Genomic DNA, 20,192 nt, shown 5'->3' on the forward strand with positions numbered 1-20,192 from the left:
TTTCTCTCTCTCTCTCTCTCCAGTTCTCGTTCATAAGTTGGTTTATTCCCCAGTCTGGCAGCAATCAGAGCTCTGGGCAGTGGGTCCCAGATGGGAATCTTTGTTACTCGCCGGCACCGACTGCGTGCGTACGCCCACAGCGCCACGTGGCTAGGGGAGAAGCACTCCTGTGTGCTGACACAGAAGTGACCCGAAAACGCACATTTTCTCCCCCCCCTCTCCTTTTTAGGAGCAGTTCTAAAACAAATGAGCTGGCAGTGATCCCTGACATCAGTGCCTTTTGGGTAACGTTTTTCGACGGGGTTGGGAGTGGTGGGGGTGGTGGTTGTGTGTGGGGGGGGGTGTAGGAGGATGGATGGGGGTTTGCCGGAGTTGGAGGGGTGTGGGGGAGGCAGTGGAATGAGGACTGCAGTAAACGCTCACCTGTAGGGGCGATGGGAAGTGCCGCGCTTGTTGCGTTTAATATGGATGCCCTTTGGATACAACCGTGCTTTTCTGCAGTATCGAGTTGCTTTTGTGGCCAGCAGCTGCATCTTGATCTGTTCTACCCTGTAGATTTACAATCTAAAATGAGGGGGAGGAGGCAGTGAGGGGGGGGGGGCAAAAATGGACTCCGAATGTTAACATTTAGATCCTGTTTCCTGCTCAAAGCTGCTGATCTCACCGACCCTGGAGGCTGATTGGCGCAGTTACGTTTGTGGCGCCGCCAACTGTAGCATCCACCTTTTTTCTTTGTGCTTCCTCGTTTCCTCGTTTTTCCGCGGGGCCCCACCCTCGCGGTAGAAACACGGCAACGTTTTTATGTTCGTTTCGTAAGAATTACATTTTTTTTGTTTTTTCGCGCGCGAGGGCACCCAGGACGCCTCTCTCCGCCGCCCCTTTTCCTTCCCCCCCCCCCCCCCGCGTAAACGCGTGAGATGCGGCCGAACCCCCCAATATAAACTATCAAAGCCCCGGAACCATGATTAAATAATCCCTTTCATCTTCCCGTTTTGTCCTCCTCCTCCCCCACTCAGCCACCACCGCCAAATCTTCTCCGGTTACCATCTGGACCTAAATCACCAGCGAGGCAGGAAGGAGGATGGCTGAGGTTAAATGGAAGTTTTCCAACTGTTTTGCTGTGTATGTTTAGGTTTTTTTTTCTTTCTCCTAATGAGATGCATGAAAACCCCTGGTGGCTCATACTCCTTATCTGCGTCCGCCGCCTGCTTTCCAAAGAGCAGCCTGAAGTACACCGTTGTCGTGTGTGACGGAGGAGGGGGGGGGATTAAAGCCGATCGTGCTGGCGGGCTCAGTGAAAGGGCTTCGGTCTTCCAGGGATGTGGAGACAACTGCCGATGAGGGACTTTCCGTGTTACCGCACGCGCTGCCACGGTTTAGCCGCGGCACCGGTTCCTTTGTGTCTCGTTTGGCGAGATATAAAATCAATGTTTGTCAAACGGAAAGCCACCCACCAGAGGCGGGGGAGTCCGCGTCTGGTTTAATGCCGCGCGGCAGCTGGAACCGAGAACCACAGCGAAAACAGGCGAAGCCAAGAAGCAGAATCCGTGCCGAGCGAGCGGGGCCGTGCGCCGAGCGGCTAATCGGCGTGCGTCTGCAAAAATCCGTGGCAACACGGCAGCCTCAGCACCCCCGTCACCGCCACCACCCCCCGCCTCGTGTGCAACATCGTTTGTTTCAGTCCAAGCTGTCCGCCGTGCAAAATGTGCCCCGTCTGAGTGTCCTTCATCTGATTTGCCGGGCTAATTTGAAAAAATGAGACGTCGCATCTCATTGCGGTGTTCCCCCACTTAGAAATAATTAAGTTTGCCCATTCCTTTCTTTCATTTATCCCATTGTGCCAGATAAATGGCGGGCGTCTGAGCATCTCCGAGGTGCGGAGGAGCGATGGAGGGGAGTACGTGTGCGTGGCCACAAACTCGGTTGGCGTGCGGGAGAGTAAACCAGCGCAGCTCTTCGTCAAGGGTGAGTCCACCAAAATGAAGTCCAGATATATATTTGAGTGGAGGTCCTTTGATAATAACCCCTTAGCCTAAGGCCACCTTGAGATGAAAGACTACCGGAAAAATGGGTCTGTGCTGCTGGTGAGGCTGTTTTTTGCATTAATTGAGCATGCACACTAGGCCTGTAGCAATTCACCTACCCTGAAAAAATGATTAATTGTCATTATTCCGGGGATCGTGATGTAATTGAAGAATCAATTCTTTGCCATCTTAATTTGAACTGCATTGTTTCTCATTTGTTGGTCTTATTTGTAGTGTTCTTAGGACCATTAACTTTAATGTAATCTTTGTATATAATTAGCATTCATTGCAAATAATCGATTCTTCTATGTACGATTGGATGTAATGCATGCTGGTGTCATTATTGTAATAATTTATTTTAATCGGTTAATTATTGCATGCACACATTTTTAAAACCCAGGCCTTGGTCACGCTGCACTCGGCTATTTGACAGCAATTCTCTTATCTCCTTCTCGCGACAACACAGAGAGACGGTTTACACATTTTGCAGCTGCTAATTCACGTGCCGCTGTGTTTAAATATCCTGCTGTAGAGATTAACGGTGCACGCACTCATTAGTTAATAACTCTACATTATTACATCATTCGGATGGAAGTCCTCTCAGCAGCTTCAAATTCATGAACTGAGTATTGGGAATCAGCAGGTTTAATATAAAAAAAAACCCATTAATTTTTTTGGAAATGTTTAAACAGATTACACCGCACCATTTTACCGTTTATCCACCTCGATCATCGGCAACAAAGACATTTCATTACGGACGTCACGGTCCTGTGCACCTTAGCGCTTCCCCGTTATTGCTGAGTAACTCTCGGGAGACGGATGACATTTTGAGCATTTGAGCCGAGAAGCGGGCGGGCGGACGGACGCATGGACGCTGATGCATGTACGCACGTATGTTGAACTTCTTTCGCACCATACGTAGCCAACCGTGCTGATGAATGTGGCCTTCCTGCGCGTGCTTCCACGCTCGCCACGCTCACCGAGCTCGCTGCGTGCGTTCCCCTTTCTACAGAGAGGCCGACATTTGTGAGGAAGCCCCTGAACCAGTTGGTGGCGGCGAACGGCAGCGTGGAGTTCAACTGTGAGGCCCAGGGCGACCCGCGGCCGGACGTGAGCTGGACCAAGCTCCGCGGGGAGCTGCCACGTGACAGGTAGCAGAACCACGCGTGGGCACGCTCGAGACGCGTCCCGGCGATCCGCCCGCCCCGCCACGGCAACTTCTCGTTTCTCTATCCTACGCTTCATTCCTCACGTCAGCCGCGGCCATTGGCTTCAAGTGAGCGACGGGCGCACGTTTTTTAACGAAACCCGCCTTTGGCGCTGTGCGAGGTGCTCACGTGGACAATGGTCTCATTACGTCTCGTGTTTTGAATTTAGTAATTTCCCGCACCTCTGATTAGCATGGTTGTGCTACGTACGGTGTGAAAGAAGATCGACATACATGCATGCATACATTTTGCGGCGAAGCCACGGTGCCTTGATAGCACTGACCGCTGTCGTCACAGAGTGACAAAAATCCATTTCTCTAAAATTACGACATGCCCATGTGTACATTAACGTGCATGTGAGCGCAACCTCCGCTGACATGATCGTGAAACGTTTTCCCGAGTGCGGTGGACACGGACGATTAGATAAACCCGACAAGTTTCATTGCCGGTCTGATTGTTGTCAGTTCCTCCGACCTCCATTAGCCAGTGCCACCTCGATCTCTGACGAGGAGCATAAGGATTGACGAACGTCAGGCCTGGGCTGAGACTGGTCAAGCTTTTAACCGTGTGATCCACGAGGCTGGTACTTGTTTCCGGAGAGCTCGGGGACGTATGGCGATCATGAACGTGATCGATAAAATGTGCCTCTTTTTGGCCGTAAAGACAAGTAAGCGGGCTTGGGCAGGACACATCGAGGAAGGGATAATGGCCGCTGGTAGTGGCAGTCAAAGGGCGGGGGGGGGGGGTGAGAAACACTCCCCGAGAGGATGATCCCTTTATTGCGGAGATGAAGCGAGCAGATACGCTCGTGTGCAGGAGCTGCTTGGCTTGCCACGTCGTGAGATCGTGAGAGACGTTTAAGGCTTGGGGAGGCGATCATCCAGCAGTGTATAGATAATAGCTTATGGTGATGACATTTTCTTGCATACATATGTTCATATATATTGAGGGAGTACATGTATATACAGATTGTGTGCAGCATAGACGGAGTTTGTGGGGGGGGAGGGGGCCCGCGGGTCAACGCCCATCCCAAACTTGACACCTTTATTAATTTATTTTAAGTCGTTCACAATAAATAAATTACATTTATGCAACCGCGATTCCTAATGTGAGGGACAAAGCGAACCCCTGGCCCTCCACCCCCCCTCCCCAAATATAGAAATCAAACTCCGCCGATGGTGTGCAGCCATGCATGTACATAGATGGCCAGATGAAAATGTATTAAACGCTCCTTCAAAAAGCTGTAAAATCTCAGCAAAAACCCTACAGAGAAAGGATTTCTCTGGATTCCATAAAAAACAGGCATCTGTGTTACAGACGTCTTGCCCTCGAATGAGGCCGAAAGACGACCACTCCGGCTGAAATGTTGATTTCCTCTTTGAGAAATAATAAGATCTCATCTCTTTATCACTACACGTTCATGAATATATTTATCATAGATGAGTATGAGTGTGCACATCTCTTCTGTGTGCACGTATATATCGCCATTATTATATCCCAGGAACATGGGGATGTTTCATATCACGTAGTTTTCCCAGCTAATAAAAAAACCCAACCCTATAAATAATGAATGAACTAACGCACGGCTGTAAGCCGTCCGCTCTTTTATCGCCGGCGTGAAAGTGCCATCGCCGTCGTAAGTTCGGGAGTTCGCGGGAAAGATTAAGCCGCTAGCTTCTTTTCTCTCGTCTACCCCCCTGCCCCCCCCCTCCCACTCTCTCTCCTCTCTCTGTTTTTCTCGTGGCGCTCCAAGGGTTAGGCACGCATCCGTAAGGAGGATGTTGCTGGAATAAACCTCGCAGAGTTGGCAAGGCAGAAAGGGAGCGCCAGACCCAATCCGTTCGCTTGTCAGTCGATGTATCTCGGCGATAATGTGCGGCGCTGCCAGACAGCGGAGTGCCGCGCTGTTTATACGAGGGGTATTGGGTTACCTGCTAAAGGGCACTTGAAGATGCAGGGGGAGGCTCTTTTACACGCTACTCTCCTCGATGCTGTTTGTGAAACTGAATCCCGTTTCGGATATTTTGAAAGAGGTAAGCCTCTTAGCCACCGTCACGCCCGTTGTGTTCGGTGGGAGACGAGGTGGTGGCCGAGGAGGAGGAGGGTTTTGGGGGTAACCCTTTGCACACTTAGCGGACTCTTAAAGCCTTCCTTTAATCGCGTGCATCATTAGCGAATTTCTGTCTGTTTTTTTATTCTTCCCATGCCTCTTTTCATTTTGGAAATTGGACACGATGTAGTCCCATGCGATCTGCGATGTGGATTTGGAAGGTGTCAGCTAATCGGATAATTTAAAAACGCGCATGTCCACCGTTTTTTGACGCGAGTTTCCTTTTGAATCACGGTTTCTAAAGCAGACGCCCAAAGGCCTAAAACCTAAAGAGTCCAACAATAGAATACATTAATGATAACAAAGCAGGTACAAATTAGGATTAACTGTACCTAAACATAATTTTGCATAATTACCTAAATAATAATAACTATTAAAATATATTCATATCATCATCAGCCATGATCAGTTCACTGCTTAACGAAGGCCGACCCGAAGCCATCGCCATTTCTTACAGTCCTGTGATGTAATAATCCATCTCGTGATTGCACGAGCTGATTCCATCACTTCATCTCTGGACATCAGCTTTGGTGTGTTTCTCTCCTTTGACTGCCACTCTGACCTTAGCCTCGACCATCAGCCATCACCTGCTATCATACATTCTAGTGTCCTCACATCTAATTTCTTTCGATTTAAAGCTTTCGTCACTGCAGGGATTCATATTCTTGGTTCTTTCGGTAAAGACGTGACTTTACCGAAAGAACCAAGAATATCTAATCTCTTCATATATATTTTTTTACAAATACAGTAAACCAAAACATAGGCTGGCAGGTGGTGATGGCAGTGGTGGTGTGTGTGTTGGTGCACGCTCACGAAGCCAATTGAGTCACTCACCAAATGACGGTCAGACGCCTCCTCACCACTCTTCTATCGCTACTAGCATGGTTACTGCTCCATACACTTCGACTCGACTGTCCGTTTAGTTTTGTCTTATCCATAATGCAGGTCAGAAACACTTTTCTTCCTGCTCCCTCCCTCACACTGCTCCACTTCAGACTTCATCGCCATTGTCTCTTTTCTACAGTTCTCATAAATGACCCTCGCTCAACTCTAGAATAATGTGAACTCTCACGCGTTGATCGTGCCGATTGTTTGTCAGCCGCTTGACATTTTGGAACTTCTGGGCCTTCTTTTGGGCCTGTGCTCAGCAATAAAAAAACTAGCACTAGTAATAACAATGATATCGTGAGCACGATGGGTGTGGTCTGCTCGCACCAGGCATGAGGTGAAGGCTGACAACACGCTACGCATCTGGCTGGCGCGGCCATCCGATGCCGGGACGTACACGTGCGTGGCCTCGAGCCAGCTCGGCAGGGCCGAGGTGTCTGCCTCTCTCAACGTTCACGGTGAGTGCCCCCCTCGGCTCGACGGGCCCAGCTGTCGCTGGCTGTTGAAAAGCACGTTAGCCCATCTTGTCTGCCGGCCGCAAAACTCGTAAAAACTCTCTCAGCTCGTTTTATAGTTTCCTCGTCGGAAGACTAAAACCATTATCTGTCACGCTCCAACGGTCGAAGCGGTTTGGTGGAGGGACGCCTGTGGAAGCTTGTCCCGCTAAACCCTGCTGCGGCAACAAAAACACTCAACTATAAACTATTTTCTGTCTTACCAGGTAAGGCCCACTGAGCTCTTTTTCAGATGCGAACCTGGCCACAGATGATCGCTCAACGGAGTGGTTCATCACGTGGAAATTTCGAGCAGCCAAATGCTCTAGACGCACGTTTCAAAATGTGGAGGGGAAAAACCGGAGGACTTGCTAAATTAAAATATGCAGGTGTCCGGGTCGGGATCAAACCCCCCACGACCTCTTGTATACCAGGCGAGGGTAATGGTAGGTTTTTACCCTTTTAACTGGTACAAAACTGACACCTTTATTCAAGGCATCATGTTTGCAATGACCACAACACAAGTAGTTAATAAAGCAAACAAAAAGAAGCAACTCTGATAAGGATAATAATATGCACTGTCATTGAAGTTGATTGGCCCACACCCGAGACGGCTTTCTTTAGAGCCTAGTCCCCATTGGTGTAGGGCCAGATGACACCAGAAGGCGTACAACTCAAAAACAGTGCAATATCAGAGTATTGAGAGTTCGGGGTAAACATTTACACTATGAGATCTCTTTTACCAGTGGCAAAATATAATGGTAGGTTTTTACCCTTTTAACTGGTACAAAACTGACACCTTTATTCAAGGCATCATGTTTGCACCAGTTAAAAGGGTAAAAACCTACCATTATATTTTGCCACTGGTAAAAGAGATCTCAGGCGAGGGTAGTTAACATCTCGACCACCGCCGGCGGAAGATGTGACTGCCCCCAAAAAACCTCCCACAAACAGTGCTTATCTAGTGAGATAACGTCACTAAGCAGGGTGTCCTGGGCTGCCTGACGTGGGTGTGAAACTTCTTATTCGACGAGACCCAAAGAATTTGGAATGACAGTCTGGTGTTCCGTCGTAGCACTCCAATAACGTCCCCGCCTTTACATTGTACAGGAGCGAAATCTTGGTAACATCACATGCGCGCCCTCATGAAGGCATTGACCGTAACCTTAATAGTACATTTATCTGCTCAGCAGGGCTTCGAAGCCAGTTGTTGGACAACCCAGCGCACACGCAGCCTAGGCGTGTCGTGACAAGACAGCAGCTGTTTGTGTTTTGGTTCACAGCTTTCTCGAATGCGGTGTTTCCCAACTGCAGTCCTCCCAAACTGCCCACCACCCCCAATACAGCTTTCTGTGATTGCCAAACAGGTGCATGCAGTGTGCAGTGACTTCATTTTCACATGAATAGTACAGATCTGTAATCTCCACCGTGGGGGGTGGGGGGGTCACGAGGGTTGGACTTGAAAAGAACGCCGCTTTAATGTCTTTGGCAATGATACATATATTTTGTGTGTGTATTCATTTGTCTTGCAATCTTCACACAATGGAGGGTGGGTGGGGGGGGGGTGTATTTCACGTAACAAGCTGGCACAAGCACATCCTTTGGCAGGGAGACAGCGGTGTGTGTGCCCCAGGCCTGTGTCACCCGCGGGGCAGGCGGGCAGTGATCCCCATCGAAAAAAACATACCAGTGTGACGGGGCGCCAGAGGTTAAGAGATGTTTCCATACACCGCCACCGCTCGAGTGCCAGCTCAGCATGGCCCGTTCGCAGCACACAACAATACAGTGGGCGCCGCGGTGGCTAGGAGATGTTAACTACCCCGCCTGGTGCACAGGAGGTTGTGAGTTCGATCCTGACCCTGACGCCTTCTGTATATTTGGCGTTTGCATGTTCTCCCCATGGTCATGTGGGTTTTTCTTCGGGTTCTTCGGCTTTTCCCTCCACGTTTGGCTGCTGTTATTTTCCACATGATAAGCCACTTGCTTGAGCTGTCATTGTGTGGCCAGGCCGCTAACGTAAAATAGTTTTAACAGTTTAGTTTTAGTACAAGCACATATACGGTAAATATTGGGTGAGCTCAAATCCCAGCCGCGGACAACATCAGTGGCGAGCATTAATCTGAACCGGTCCTGCACCCCCCCCCTTCAACCAAGCCACGTTGATTAGCATGGCGAAGTGTGGTCACGCAATCCCCGCCGAGAACGGCGTGACATAGGGAGTCTGTCATCCAGAGTTGAATCGACAAAAGGCTGTTCATTATTTGTGTTGTACATCCTGCATATTATTTGAGTTTCTCCCACAACGTGCGTCGCTGTAGCTGTAAACTAAAGCCTTCTTTTCCAAACGCACGCGTGTTTTTGCCACGCTCTGCCCGGTCCGTAAAGTGAACCTCTGCGAGTGTTCTTGATGGTCGCGCGACTCCCGATGGAGCTCGGCACGTGCTCGGCGAGCGTGCCCGTGCTCCTCGTGGACGCGACGGCGAGGAGGAGGAACAGTAGCGTCAGCAGCACGCGGAGACGTGTCGATTCGGTGCCACGGCTGCCAGGCTACCACACCCCTCTGGCCGCGCGCCATTGGAGGCGGACGACACATCCTTTGTTCTTCCCATCACAAACGCGGCTCGCGTTTTGCCCAATTCTTTTTTTATTCGACTCGTGCCGCGCGTTCCTCGTCACGACGTGTGACATTTCGCTCAAACGTGCCGAAGTTCCTGAAAATAAGATCCCATGCACGTGGAGCGAAACGTCGGACATCCTGACGAACAGCACGCGGTAACAACCAGAAAGCCGCACCGGAGGCACGTACAGCACAACCACAAAAAAACCCGCGCATTTGGTCGTTTCCATCTGGTGGATAAAAGTTTTTTAGACCACTTACGTTTACTTTGTAACGATCGGGCACACAGAAAATCAAGAATATTCTGCCGTGCGGAATCACCATTGAAGCAATGCCTCTGGCTCTCAGTGTACCCATTTCAGCAATTGCTACTGCTTGCAACCAAATTAGGTGGTGACCCCTTGTCTATGGGGGGGTGGGGGCGGGGGAGTTTCTGTCGCTGGTGATCATGCCATTAACTGTGCCGCAGCTGCCCAAAAAAGTGCTGTTTTAATGCCTGATTTAGCTGGTTAGTTTAAATTTGTTACTGCAATAAGCAATCCCGTTGTAGTAATATCCTGCAAATTATCTTGTTTTTTCGTCTTCTTCTTCTCACGTTGAAGAAATTGAGCATGAAAATCAATCCAAAGTGCGTCAACGGCACAGCGAAAGTGTTTTCCATTTCCTGTGAAAAAAACAACCCAGAATCAATTACCCCACTTCAGCGTCGCTCGCTGCCACATCTCTAATGAATTAGTTCTCCGCCAAGAACCGTAAGGGGATGCGGCGCTGTTTGCCTCCGCGTAGATCACAGGACGATCCTTGTCATCAAAACGACAAATTAGTCCTTGCGGGCGCAGTGCTCACGTCTGCTGCTGGATTTCCTGGCCAAGCTGCGACGGCGACGGATATTCCGCAAGTCATCCATTGCTTGCTTGTCCTGCTAAACTAGCACTGCTGTGGTCCTGGCTGCAGCAGCCCTGCTGGATAATGACGCATCCGTTCAAATTGTTTGTGCGGTGATCAGGCACCTACGGGTTGTGGCCCACGATCGGGAGCAGAATCAGAATATTGCTTTATACCGGAGGAATTCGATGAGCTGTGAAGCTACTTTTTTTCCCCCCACAGATCGCTAACTCCGCGGTGCCCCCCACCCCGCACCCCCCCCCGCCTCCTCGGTGCACAGATCATTTATTTTCCAATCCCATTTTTCCCGAAACAAATAACCGAAGGTTAAGGCATCGTATTTGAGGTCAACAAGGGGCAGACGGTTTTACAGAAAAAAAATACGAAACACGTGCGTTTGATTACTCAATATTGATCCAGACATTGCTGGCGAGGTAATAAGTGTTCAAGTGGTCCTCCCCCCCCCCCCCATTTTCTTCTTTATTAATCAGAGGTATTTTGATTGGATGTAATTGGAGGGTGATTTAATGACACGGCCAGCTTTGGACATGAGCCAAGCAGCTTGTGTAAATTATAAAAGAGTAGAGAGTTAAGGGGGTTGCTATGACCGGTTTGAGGCCCGCTCTGCTTGCTCAGCGCAATGGAGCGCGCCCTGGGCAGTGCTGAGGGTGAAGCCACGAGGCCTGGGATATTGCAAGCGATTGCACGTCTCCTAACGCTGTTAGCGTGGGACGAAGGATCCCCGACGATTATCGATCCAAATGCGTTGAGGGGGGCCGGCGGGCGGTGAAGAGGCGGCAAGAGACGTGGCTCACGAAGACAGTCGCTTGTTTACTGCAGACAAGCGCTTGTTGCGAGGGAGGAATTAAAGGCTGGGGGGGGGGTGAGAGCGTTTTTGCCGCGAACTTCCCCCCAATATTTTCTCGTTAAAGTGGCGCACCTGGTGATCACGGCGGGCGGGCGGGCAGGCGGGGGGGGGCCCCTTTGTGCCAAACTCTGCTGCTGCCGCTACTGGCGAGTGTGGTGGGGGGGGGGCGATCTCGAGATTAGCCTTGCATTTGGGAGCCCTTTATTAAATAGAGCAGGCAAGGGAAGGGGGTGGGGTGGTGTTTTCAGTAAACAGTTTTCATGAAAAAAGGAGCGCAGCGAACATGAAATGCCAACGCCAGTCGCTGGGATTTGGGAAGCCGAGATCAAAGGGACGAGACGATCGGTGTGAGGTTTGTGAAATTCCTGGGGGGATGGATGGGGACAGTTATTGGCCCCGGAGAGACAGAGATTACTCGCCCAGCGGGGTAAAGGAGTGACGCTAAAAAGGCAGGCTGTGGCGCGACCAGAGCGAATTGCGGTACCCGCGATGCGCGCGTGCGCGGCTGGAGGATAATGGGTAAGACCGGGGGGTAGCGGGGGCTTGTGCTAATATTTCTGTCTCGGAGAATGCCGCTGACAGCAGCTGAACCGCGAGGACATATGTGCACGGCCGTGATGGTGCCTCAATGGAACCCATTGCAGCTGATTAGCGGGAGGCCATGCACATGGCCCCAGTACCCGCAGAGTGGGTTTTTTGTTGTTGTTGCAACAAAGTAGAAAGCGTCGCTTTCAGTAACGCAAAATTGTGGACGCGTTGCGTCAATGCAAATTCCAATTATTATATAATTGCTTGCGAGCTCCGGGAAGACGCCTTTGGCTTTGGTCCCGCAATTTGGCACCTTGCCCACCTGACTCATGCTTTTGCGTGGCTTTTTGGTGAGTTAGAAGTAGAATGGTGGGCGGACAAACATCTGTTACGATTACAATAGTAGCGTGATGATGATGACTGAAAAGAATGATATTTCAATGAATCCAATGGTAGTACGATTTGAAAGCTATATTGCAATTCAGCGATCCGTCAATCACAAGGAACTGATCACTCCATGAAAGTTGTTTTGCTCGCTCTCCCAGGTCAGGTCGCCCTCTCAAAAAAATAATAATCCAAGTTGCATTTTATAAATTGCATTTTTTGTTGTTGAATATAAGCGGACTGCATATGTTCGTTTGTTGTCCTTCCCCCGCACCTCTGATTAGCACGGTTGGATAAGTACGGGGCGAAAGAAGTTCAACATACATATACATCGTATCACTTTCTGGCGGTTGCTTCTCTAGTTATGAGCAGAATGGCAGACACGCAAAGATCCTTCAATAAATCATGACCGGTGTGACGATCAATTTTTAGACGCTGCTAATCAAGGTCAGGGCTGGGCCACTAACAGTTATAGGGGAAGGTTGCTAACCTTTGCTTGCTTTTCATTGGACTGTTGGCTACGTTATGAACGCGGTGTAATTAACCTTTGCGATGGCTAAGTCAGTTGGACGAGTACCCAGAATTGTAGTGCTCGAAACACGTGTTCAGTGACTTTGACGACTCCCAGGCAGTTTCTTTGGGGATATTCTGCAGGGTGGTATCAATTATATGTGATTGTTTCAAATTTATTCCATTAAAATATACTTTGTGAAATATGTTTGTAAATTAAAGTTGCTCCTTGCAAAGGCAAAAACAAAGACAAAGATCTCCCGTATAGCCTGAACAGACTGTTGGGGCAAGTGCTGTTAGCGAGCACCTATGAAGGCTGGCATAGCATATGAGGGGTGGGTGGCCAACACCACACCTGGCCGCCTTTGTCTCCCTTCTTCTTGGTTCTTTCGGTAAAGTCACGTAGAAGGGAAGTAATAAAATAATAAAAATAAAACATAGTAAAATAATTCTCACGACGTTTCGGCCACAACGCAAGCAGCCGTCCTCAGGTGAAGACCAGGTCTGTCGGGGAGAGCATTTCAGACGCTGTCTCCCCGACAGACCTGGTCTTCACCTGAGGACGGCTGCTTGCGTTGTGGCCGAAACGTCGTGACAATTATTTTATTATGTTTTATTTTTATTATTTTATTACTTTCCTTCTACGTGACTTTACCGAAAGAACCAAGAAGATGAATCCCTGCAGTCACGAAAGTTTTAAATCGAAATTTGTCTCCCTTGTGGCAATGCTTTTACACATCGCACTAGGTACGCATTTGAGACTGAGTAGACCTAGGGGAGGCCCAGGTACCGATTCAGATAATCGACACTGGTGTTGGCCGTGAGTGGGAATCGAACTCAGGCCGTCGGGCTCGCAGCGCACGAACCGCTACACTACCGCTACGCTACCGCTACGCTACCGCTACGCTACCGCTACGCTACCGCTACGCTACCGCTACGCTACCGCTACGCTACCGCTACGCTACCGCTACGCTACCGCTACGCTACCGCTACGCTACCGCTACGCTACCGCTACGCTACCGCTACGCTACCGCTACGCTACCGCTACGCTACCGCTACGCTACCGCTACGCTACCGCTACGCTACCGCTACGCTACCGCTACGCTACCGCTACGCTACCGCTACACTACCGCTACCCTGCAAATGCACACACACACACAAGCAAAGGCACACACACACCCGTAGATGCTCGCGTATGTGCGCGCACACAAGCACACGAGTAATGGCACACTACAAGGGTATGCTGATTTACACACACACATGAGTCGACACATACGAACCTGATCTCCCAAGTATTCCCTGCCCCTCGACGTGTACATACACCCACAATGCGTCTCAAAAAGATCAACGATAGACACGTGCTCGAGTCTGTTGGGTCTCATCAGAGCCTTGCAGACATATTCCGGCCAAACACAACACACACTGACACGTGCACACACGCAACGACGTAGCTATCCTGTTAAAACCCTGACAGGCAGGCCACGTGCTGCTAGTGAGTGCCTATTAAGGCCGGCACGGCACACGTCGAAAGAAGGCGTCGGATAACTCGACTTTTCCCTCGGGTGCCGATGATGGCAGGCTGCATCAGGTACTCATTTTCACGTTGAGCCGACCAAAGGGGCAGCCAAGTCAGGTTCAGATACTGCTTGGTAATTAGCTTTGTACAGTCATGAATTGCCAGGATTGCAACACGGTGCGTGAACCACTGATACCACACCCACCCACAGACACACCTCACCTTATAGGCAACAATGACTTCACCTGACTTGATTGAACTTGCTTAGAACACCACAACAAAGTATGTTTTACCCACAATGCTGCGAAATAGTATTGGAATGACTGTTTGAGACTTGTCCAATGGTAAATGAATGAATTGGTTTAGGCAAATTTCATTACAGCCACGCTTGTGAAATTAACGGTCAGATAGGGTTCTGTTGAAGCGTCGGAGTGTGCCCTTGTTTAGGCCTGATATGGTATTTTAAAATGTCTTTTGTTCCGTAATTGCCCTGTAATTGCCCTGTAATTGACACTGCTATTCTGGACAAAGCTATTAAGCCATAATAAAAACATTTACAAGGAAATTTGGGGAAATGGCAGGCCATTAAGTCACGTATGGTCATTTTGGTTATAAATTGCAACCTTTGGCTCATATAGTCTTACTGAATACATTTGGTTAATAACACTATAAATCCTATTACGGACCACGAGAAATGGAAAACTCGGCTTTAACGAAAATTATATGTGATTTAGCAGACGTGCTGCGTAAATAATACATGCTTATTACAGTTGTTTATATTTGCGTCCAACGCATTTGAAATGTCAGCTGCAGTTACTCTGCGGACGCATTGTGCCGAGTGTGCCGTTTCATCTGTGCTTTGAAGATGCATGTGGATGATGACCCGTTGTTTTTTGTCTTCCCTCCCCGCCCTCCTCTCTCCTCTTCTCCCTCCCTGCAGTGGGCCCCTACGGTAAGTTAAAGAAGCGCAAAAAAAGAAGCTTGCACCTCTCCATTGTAACGCTCCTCCTCCTCCGCGCGCCGCTGTGCGGTTGCTAAAACGACGCCGCAATTAAGCCTCCGAACGCTCGGTGCTTACCGATTGACACAGACCGTCTCGTCCTTACCGTGGCACTCACATAGCCTCTCGTCTTTTTTAACGCCTGGATTTATTCCCCCGCCGCGCTTTAGAAACAAAGCCCCCGTTCTGCCTGCCTGCCTGTTCACACCAAATGCTGCATGACAGCACAGTTTCCTTATCCAATTTACATAGGGTTACGATAAGAAAAATATTTCATAAAGCACGCAGAAGTAGAAAATGGCAAGTGAAACGTTAAATGAGTCGGAAGGAAATCATAGTAAGAAATAAATAAATAAACATGGAAATGAAGCTGCTCCTTGTATTATTAAGAAAGGCGGTGAGGAAAAACAAGTGGGGGGTGAGGGGGTGGGCGTGGAGGATCACACTCACCCTTTTTTAAATAGCTAATTTTGCAGAGCCACAAATTTCCTGCAACACATTTGTTTTTTATTCGGCATTTAATAACCTGCCCCGGAGCTCAGCTCGTGACAGAGTTTTGAAATGTTATAGCTACAGCTGCTCGGCGGAATGCGAGTAAATTGGATACGGGAGAGAAGATCGCGCCGACGGCTGCGTGCGATTACATTTTACGGAGTTCACGTTGGGCTATCTGTCGGGCACTGCGGCTGGCCACTGTGTTCGGCCGCCAGGGCCCCGGCCACACCGCCACCGCCGCTCCCTCACATGCTCGTCGAACAACCGGGACGGGGGGGGGGGGGCCGTGAGGCCCTGGGGCCTTCTCTTTGTGAACGTCGATGCGCGAGGTGGTCGCTCGCCTCGCTCTCGCTCAAGATGAGCAAAGCTTGGCCGTGACAAACGACACCGCGGCTGCATGCCTCAGGTGTTGATGTATAAGTTTATTTTTAATTAGCTCATGTATTGAAGCGTTGACAGCGGGGGTGGGGGGGGGGTGTGCAGTATTAAAATTAGAGCCGTGTTAAGTGAGATTCATGCTAATATTCCACGGGTTGGTTAGCCGTTGGGATAGATCGGCACGGAACCAGGTGGCCGTGATTATGAGCGTGGAATCCGCAGAGCCTTGGAGGCGAGGGCTCTTTCAAAAGGGTGTCAGCGGGGGTGCGAGAGAGCTGCTTTAGCAGGGGGCCGAGGGGAGTTGGGAAGCGGAGGGGTAGAAAGCGTTGGGGGGGGGGGTAACAGGGGGGTGCGTGAGCAAGTGTTTTAGAACAGGAGCGAAATTCAGGAAAGAATTAATTTTGTAAACCTGGTTTGCACCTCCAGACGGCCCCTAATTATCAGAAATAGCAGCGCCGCTGCCTCGCGGAATGCAAGGCCGGCCTTGGGGCGACGCTCGTAATTGGGACACGGACCGCGCGGCGAAAGGGAACTCATTTGTGCCGCATCAGCTGTGGCCGCTGAAAGGAGAGGCGCGCTCGCCCCCTCCGCGTGGCGCCGTCCCCCCGAGGGGGTGTCGGAGAGCCGCGACCCAGGATCCCTGCCCCCCCCCCCTGTGCAGTCGGCGGGTATCGGGCGGACCCGGCGGCCGGTTTTGGTAGCTCGCGTGACTGGCGGCGAGCTACCAAAATAAATAAAACTAACGCCCTCGCCCTTCAGAAAGTGCTTCTTTCAGCCCGGTGATCGTGAGCAGCTGTTGGTATTTTTCAACGTGAACCTGATTCCGGTCTGCGTTGGGTAAATTGTTCCCTTGAATGTGACATTTTCTCGCGAGCACGCCCGCACGGGCTTGGCTTTTTTTGTTTTGCGAAGGGCATCCGGGCTCGCAGCGGAGGATGTTTGGAAGTGAATGCTGTCACGTGTAGATTTTGCTCTATGCAAAGCTTTTGTCTCAAGTGCTTCTAAGCAGAAAATTAGAGATTTTTTTCTTTCTTTCATAAAGCATAACAACAAAGGCAACAATTTTCTCATTTTGCGGATTGCTTCTGTTCTCACAGATTTGAACGTGTGCGTTTATTCCTTTAATGTTTATTTTTCTTGTATCACTGTTTGATGTGCTTATCTTAGCCGGACACTGGTAGGAAATTATCTTTCCCTTTGTAGTGACATGTATGCCCAGTGTTTACCAGCCTCAGATAATTGTTTATGAAAGACAAATGTGACAGTGTTCGTGCACGTGTCTTCACTTGCGCGTTCATGTGTCCACCTGTATGTGCGCGTGTGTGCCGTGCCCATGCACTTGTGTGTGTGCCCATGCACCTGTGCGTGAATGCATGTTCATGCACCTGTGCATGTGTGCCCATCCATGCACCTATGCGTCTGTGCACACGTATGCCCATGCACCTGTGCGCGCGTGTATGCTCATGCACCTGTGCGTGTGCTTGATTGTGATTGTGTTGGTGGTGATTATGATTCAGCATCCCCCCAGTTGGTGGTGCAGCCACGCGACCAGGTGGTGGAGGAGGGACAAACGGCCACATTCCACTGCCTGGCTGCTGGGAACCCACCTCCCTCTGTGTTCTGGCAGCGAGAAGGCACGCAGGTAGGAGCCGCTGCGCCACTCATTTGCGCTCATTCCCAGATAAACAAGCTGGCAAGCCACGGCATTAAGGGAGCCTCGATTGAGTTAGCGATTCAGTGGCGCGTGGAAATGTGCGAACGACTACACGCCAACGCAAGTTCGCGAACCGATTCACACGTTCGGCATGAGCTTACACACTTGTGCTCTGACTCGCGCACAGTAATTGCATGGTTACGCAACGTAATATTAAAAATGTTTTTTTATCTGTTGCAAGCCGTTCTTGTTGTGAGTTTGAGGGCCCTCTCTCTGCGCACGCGCCCCTCGCGTGTACATGTAGTGAAGGAAGCAATGCCGGTCAAAATACGACAATTGGTCAGGCGCACACAATTGGACGATATTTTCAAAACTTTCACAGTGGCACTCATAGTGTTGCCTGTTCCCTGTGCATAATTGTTTTTTCCACATTCAATGCACCGGCTCATTGACTGTTTACATTTTTCGCGCCAACAATGCCACTGTTAATTGGTTCTTTACCCTTCTATCTGGCAACAAAACTGACACCTTTTTACAAGGAGTCGTGTTTGCATAGACCGCAATACCTGCAGTCATAATACAAACAAAAGAACATAACTCTGATAATGTGCACTGTCCTTAAAGTTGATTGATCCACACCCGAGACAGCTTTCCTTTGAGCCTAGTCTCATATGGGTTGGACCAGATGACGCCAAAAGGCGCACAAATGAGGTTCCCATAGTGTAGATGCTTGCCCCGAGCTCTCATACTCTGATGGTGCATTGTCTTTGAGTTGTGCGCCTTTTGGCGTCATCTGGTCCAACCCATATGAGACTAGGCTCAAAGGAAAGCTGTCTCGGGTGTGGATCAATCAACTTTAAGGAGAGTGCACATTATCAGAGTTATGTTCTTTTGTTTGTATTATGACTGCAGGTATTGCGGTCTATGCAAACACGACTCCTTGTAAAAAGGTGTCAGTTTTGTTGCCAGATAGAAGGGTAAAGAACCAATTATCATATTTTTACTGGCAAATGAGGTTCCCATAATGCCACTGTTGTTACGCGGAGGCGTGTGCATCCAACAACACAATACAAACAAGCCAGACAATAAACCAGAGACAACACAAATGAAAAAACAACAACATTGGATTCCATTGCGGAATCGAACCATGTTCCCATTTTGTGACAACATATTGAATCGTGGGTGGAGGGAGGTAGGGGGGTAGGGGTGCACGTGGGGAGTGGGTGAATTATTACAAGCATCATCCAGGAGAAAAGTAACATAACCCAGGGCAACGACGATGACAGGAAAATTATTTGACAGTGCAGCATAACGAAGTGCCATTGTTGGCACAAACTTGTTGAAATAATTGGAACAAATCAAGACGATTATTATTATAATGTATAGCTCTTTGTCAACCCGACGTTGAATAAAAGCCTGCGGCGCTGTGTTTTGGCTGTTCTTCACCACGCTGATTCAGGGGTGTCTCAGGATAGGTTCAGATGCCGCTGGTCACAGATGTACGCGGATTCAAACTGACGTCACCTCGCTTCAATTCTCCAACCGCTCATAATGCATGCAAACGGCCCGAGGATCATGTGCACAGTTTCGATTTTTCTTCGTCAGAGTTCCACTGGCCCGCCATGACCCCAGGGGTGGCGTGCGTCAAACTCGTGTGCTCCAAACGTTGGGAATCAATTTTTCACTTTCGAGCTTTGTGGGAGCATACCACCTGTGATCTCCCGGCATAGCCAGCGGCTTCGCACTTCTAACGTAGATATGCACTTACAATCAAGCGCTTCACCCTCCGCAACACGGGATTCAATAGTGAATTTGCCGCTTTTATTTCTTCATAACGATGCTTTTTTCTCTCTTGTCGCGGCATTTGATGTGGTGTTTCATAACCGGATACCTGCAGCTGTTTATTTATTTATTTTACTTTTCGTAGCGGCTAAATGCCACCCGGGCATATTTGATGGAATGTGCCCCCTTCGGTCACCGCTCTTCCCTTTGTCATCTGTGCCGCCACAGAATCTGCTCTTCCCGAATCAGCCGCTCCAGTCCTCCAACCGCCTGTGGGTGAGCCCCAGCGGCGACCTCGCCGTGTCGGACGTGCGGCCGTCGGACGTCGGCTACTACATCTGCCACTCGCTCAGCGTGGCCGGGAGCGTCGTGGCCAAGGCCTACCTCGACGTCACCGATGGTACGTACATATGGACGTATGTTGAACGTCTTTCGCGCTGGTACGTAGCCAACTGCGCTAATCGGAGGTGCAGGGGGAAGGACAAAAAACTAAACACAAAAAGCAGTTCTAAAGCAATGACTTTTCAATCATCCAGATGATTTACCAGTGCACAGCTTCAGTGGCTTCCTAAAATAGGAAGGAAGAGCGTTTCAGACGGCCGCAAAAGCGCATTTGGAAGCGCGCGATGTGATGACCGTTTTTGTCCGATGGCTAGCCAGAAGCCGGTGTGAGGGTCAATTGAGTGCGCATGACGGTACGGGGATAGCGCCACGAGCATGACGAGATACAAGCCACCAAGTGCAGCTGCAGTGGTGTTCAGCGGGTTGACGGACTGGCACGGTGTGCCTCACAGCAAGGAGGGGCTGAGTTCGATTGCCAACTCAGGTGCCTTTCTGCATGGAGATTGAAT

General features: G+C 49.8%; 1 protein-coding gene across 1 annotated transcript in view; it reads left to right on the forward strand.

The window, feature by feature from the left end:
- Positions 1-20,192, forward strand: part of LOC144932748 (roundabout homolog 1-like) — a 159,215-nt gene that overhangs the window by 92,663 nt on the left and 46,360 nt on the right. The window contains exons 4-9 of the mRNA XM_078857151.1: positions 1,845-1,965; positions 3,037-3,175; positions 6,561-6,688; positions 14,973-14,984; positions 17,423-17,547; positions 19,570-19,741. Coding sequence (XP_078713277.1) covers positions 1,845-1,965; positions 3,037-3,175; positions 6,561-6,688; positions 14,973-14,984; positions 17,423-17,547; positions 19,570-19,741 — 697 coding nt within the window. The remainder of the gene's footprint in view (positions 1-1,844; positions 1,966-3,036; positions 3,176-6,560; positions 6,689-14,972; positions 14,985-17,422; positions 17,548-19,569; positions 19,742-20,192) is intronic.

Source organism: Lampetra fluviatilis, chromosome 5, assembly GCF_964198595.1.
Source record: "Lampetra fluviatilis chromosome 5, kcLamFluv1.1, whole genome shotgun sequence".
NCBI lineage: Eukaryota > Metazoa > Chordata > Hyperoartia > Petromyzontiformes > Petromyzontidae > Lampetra > Lampetra fluviatilis.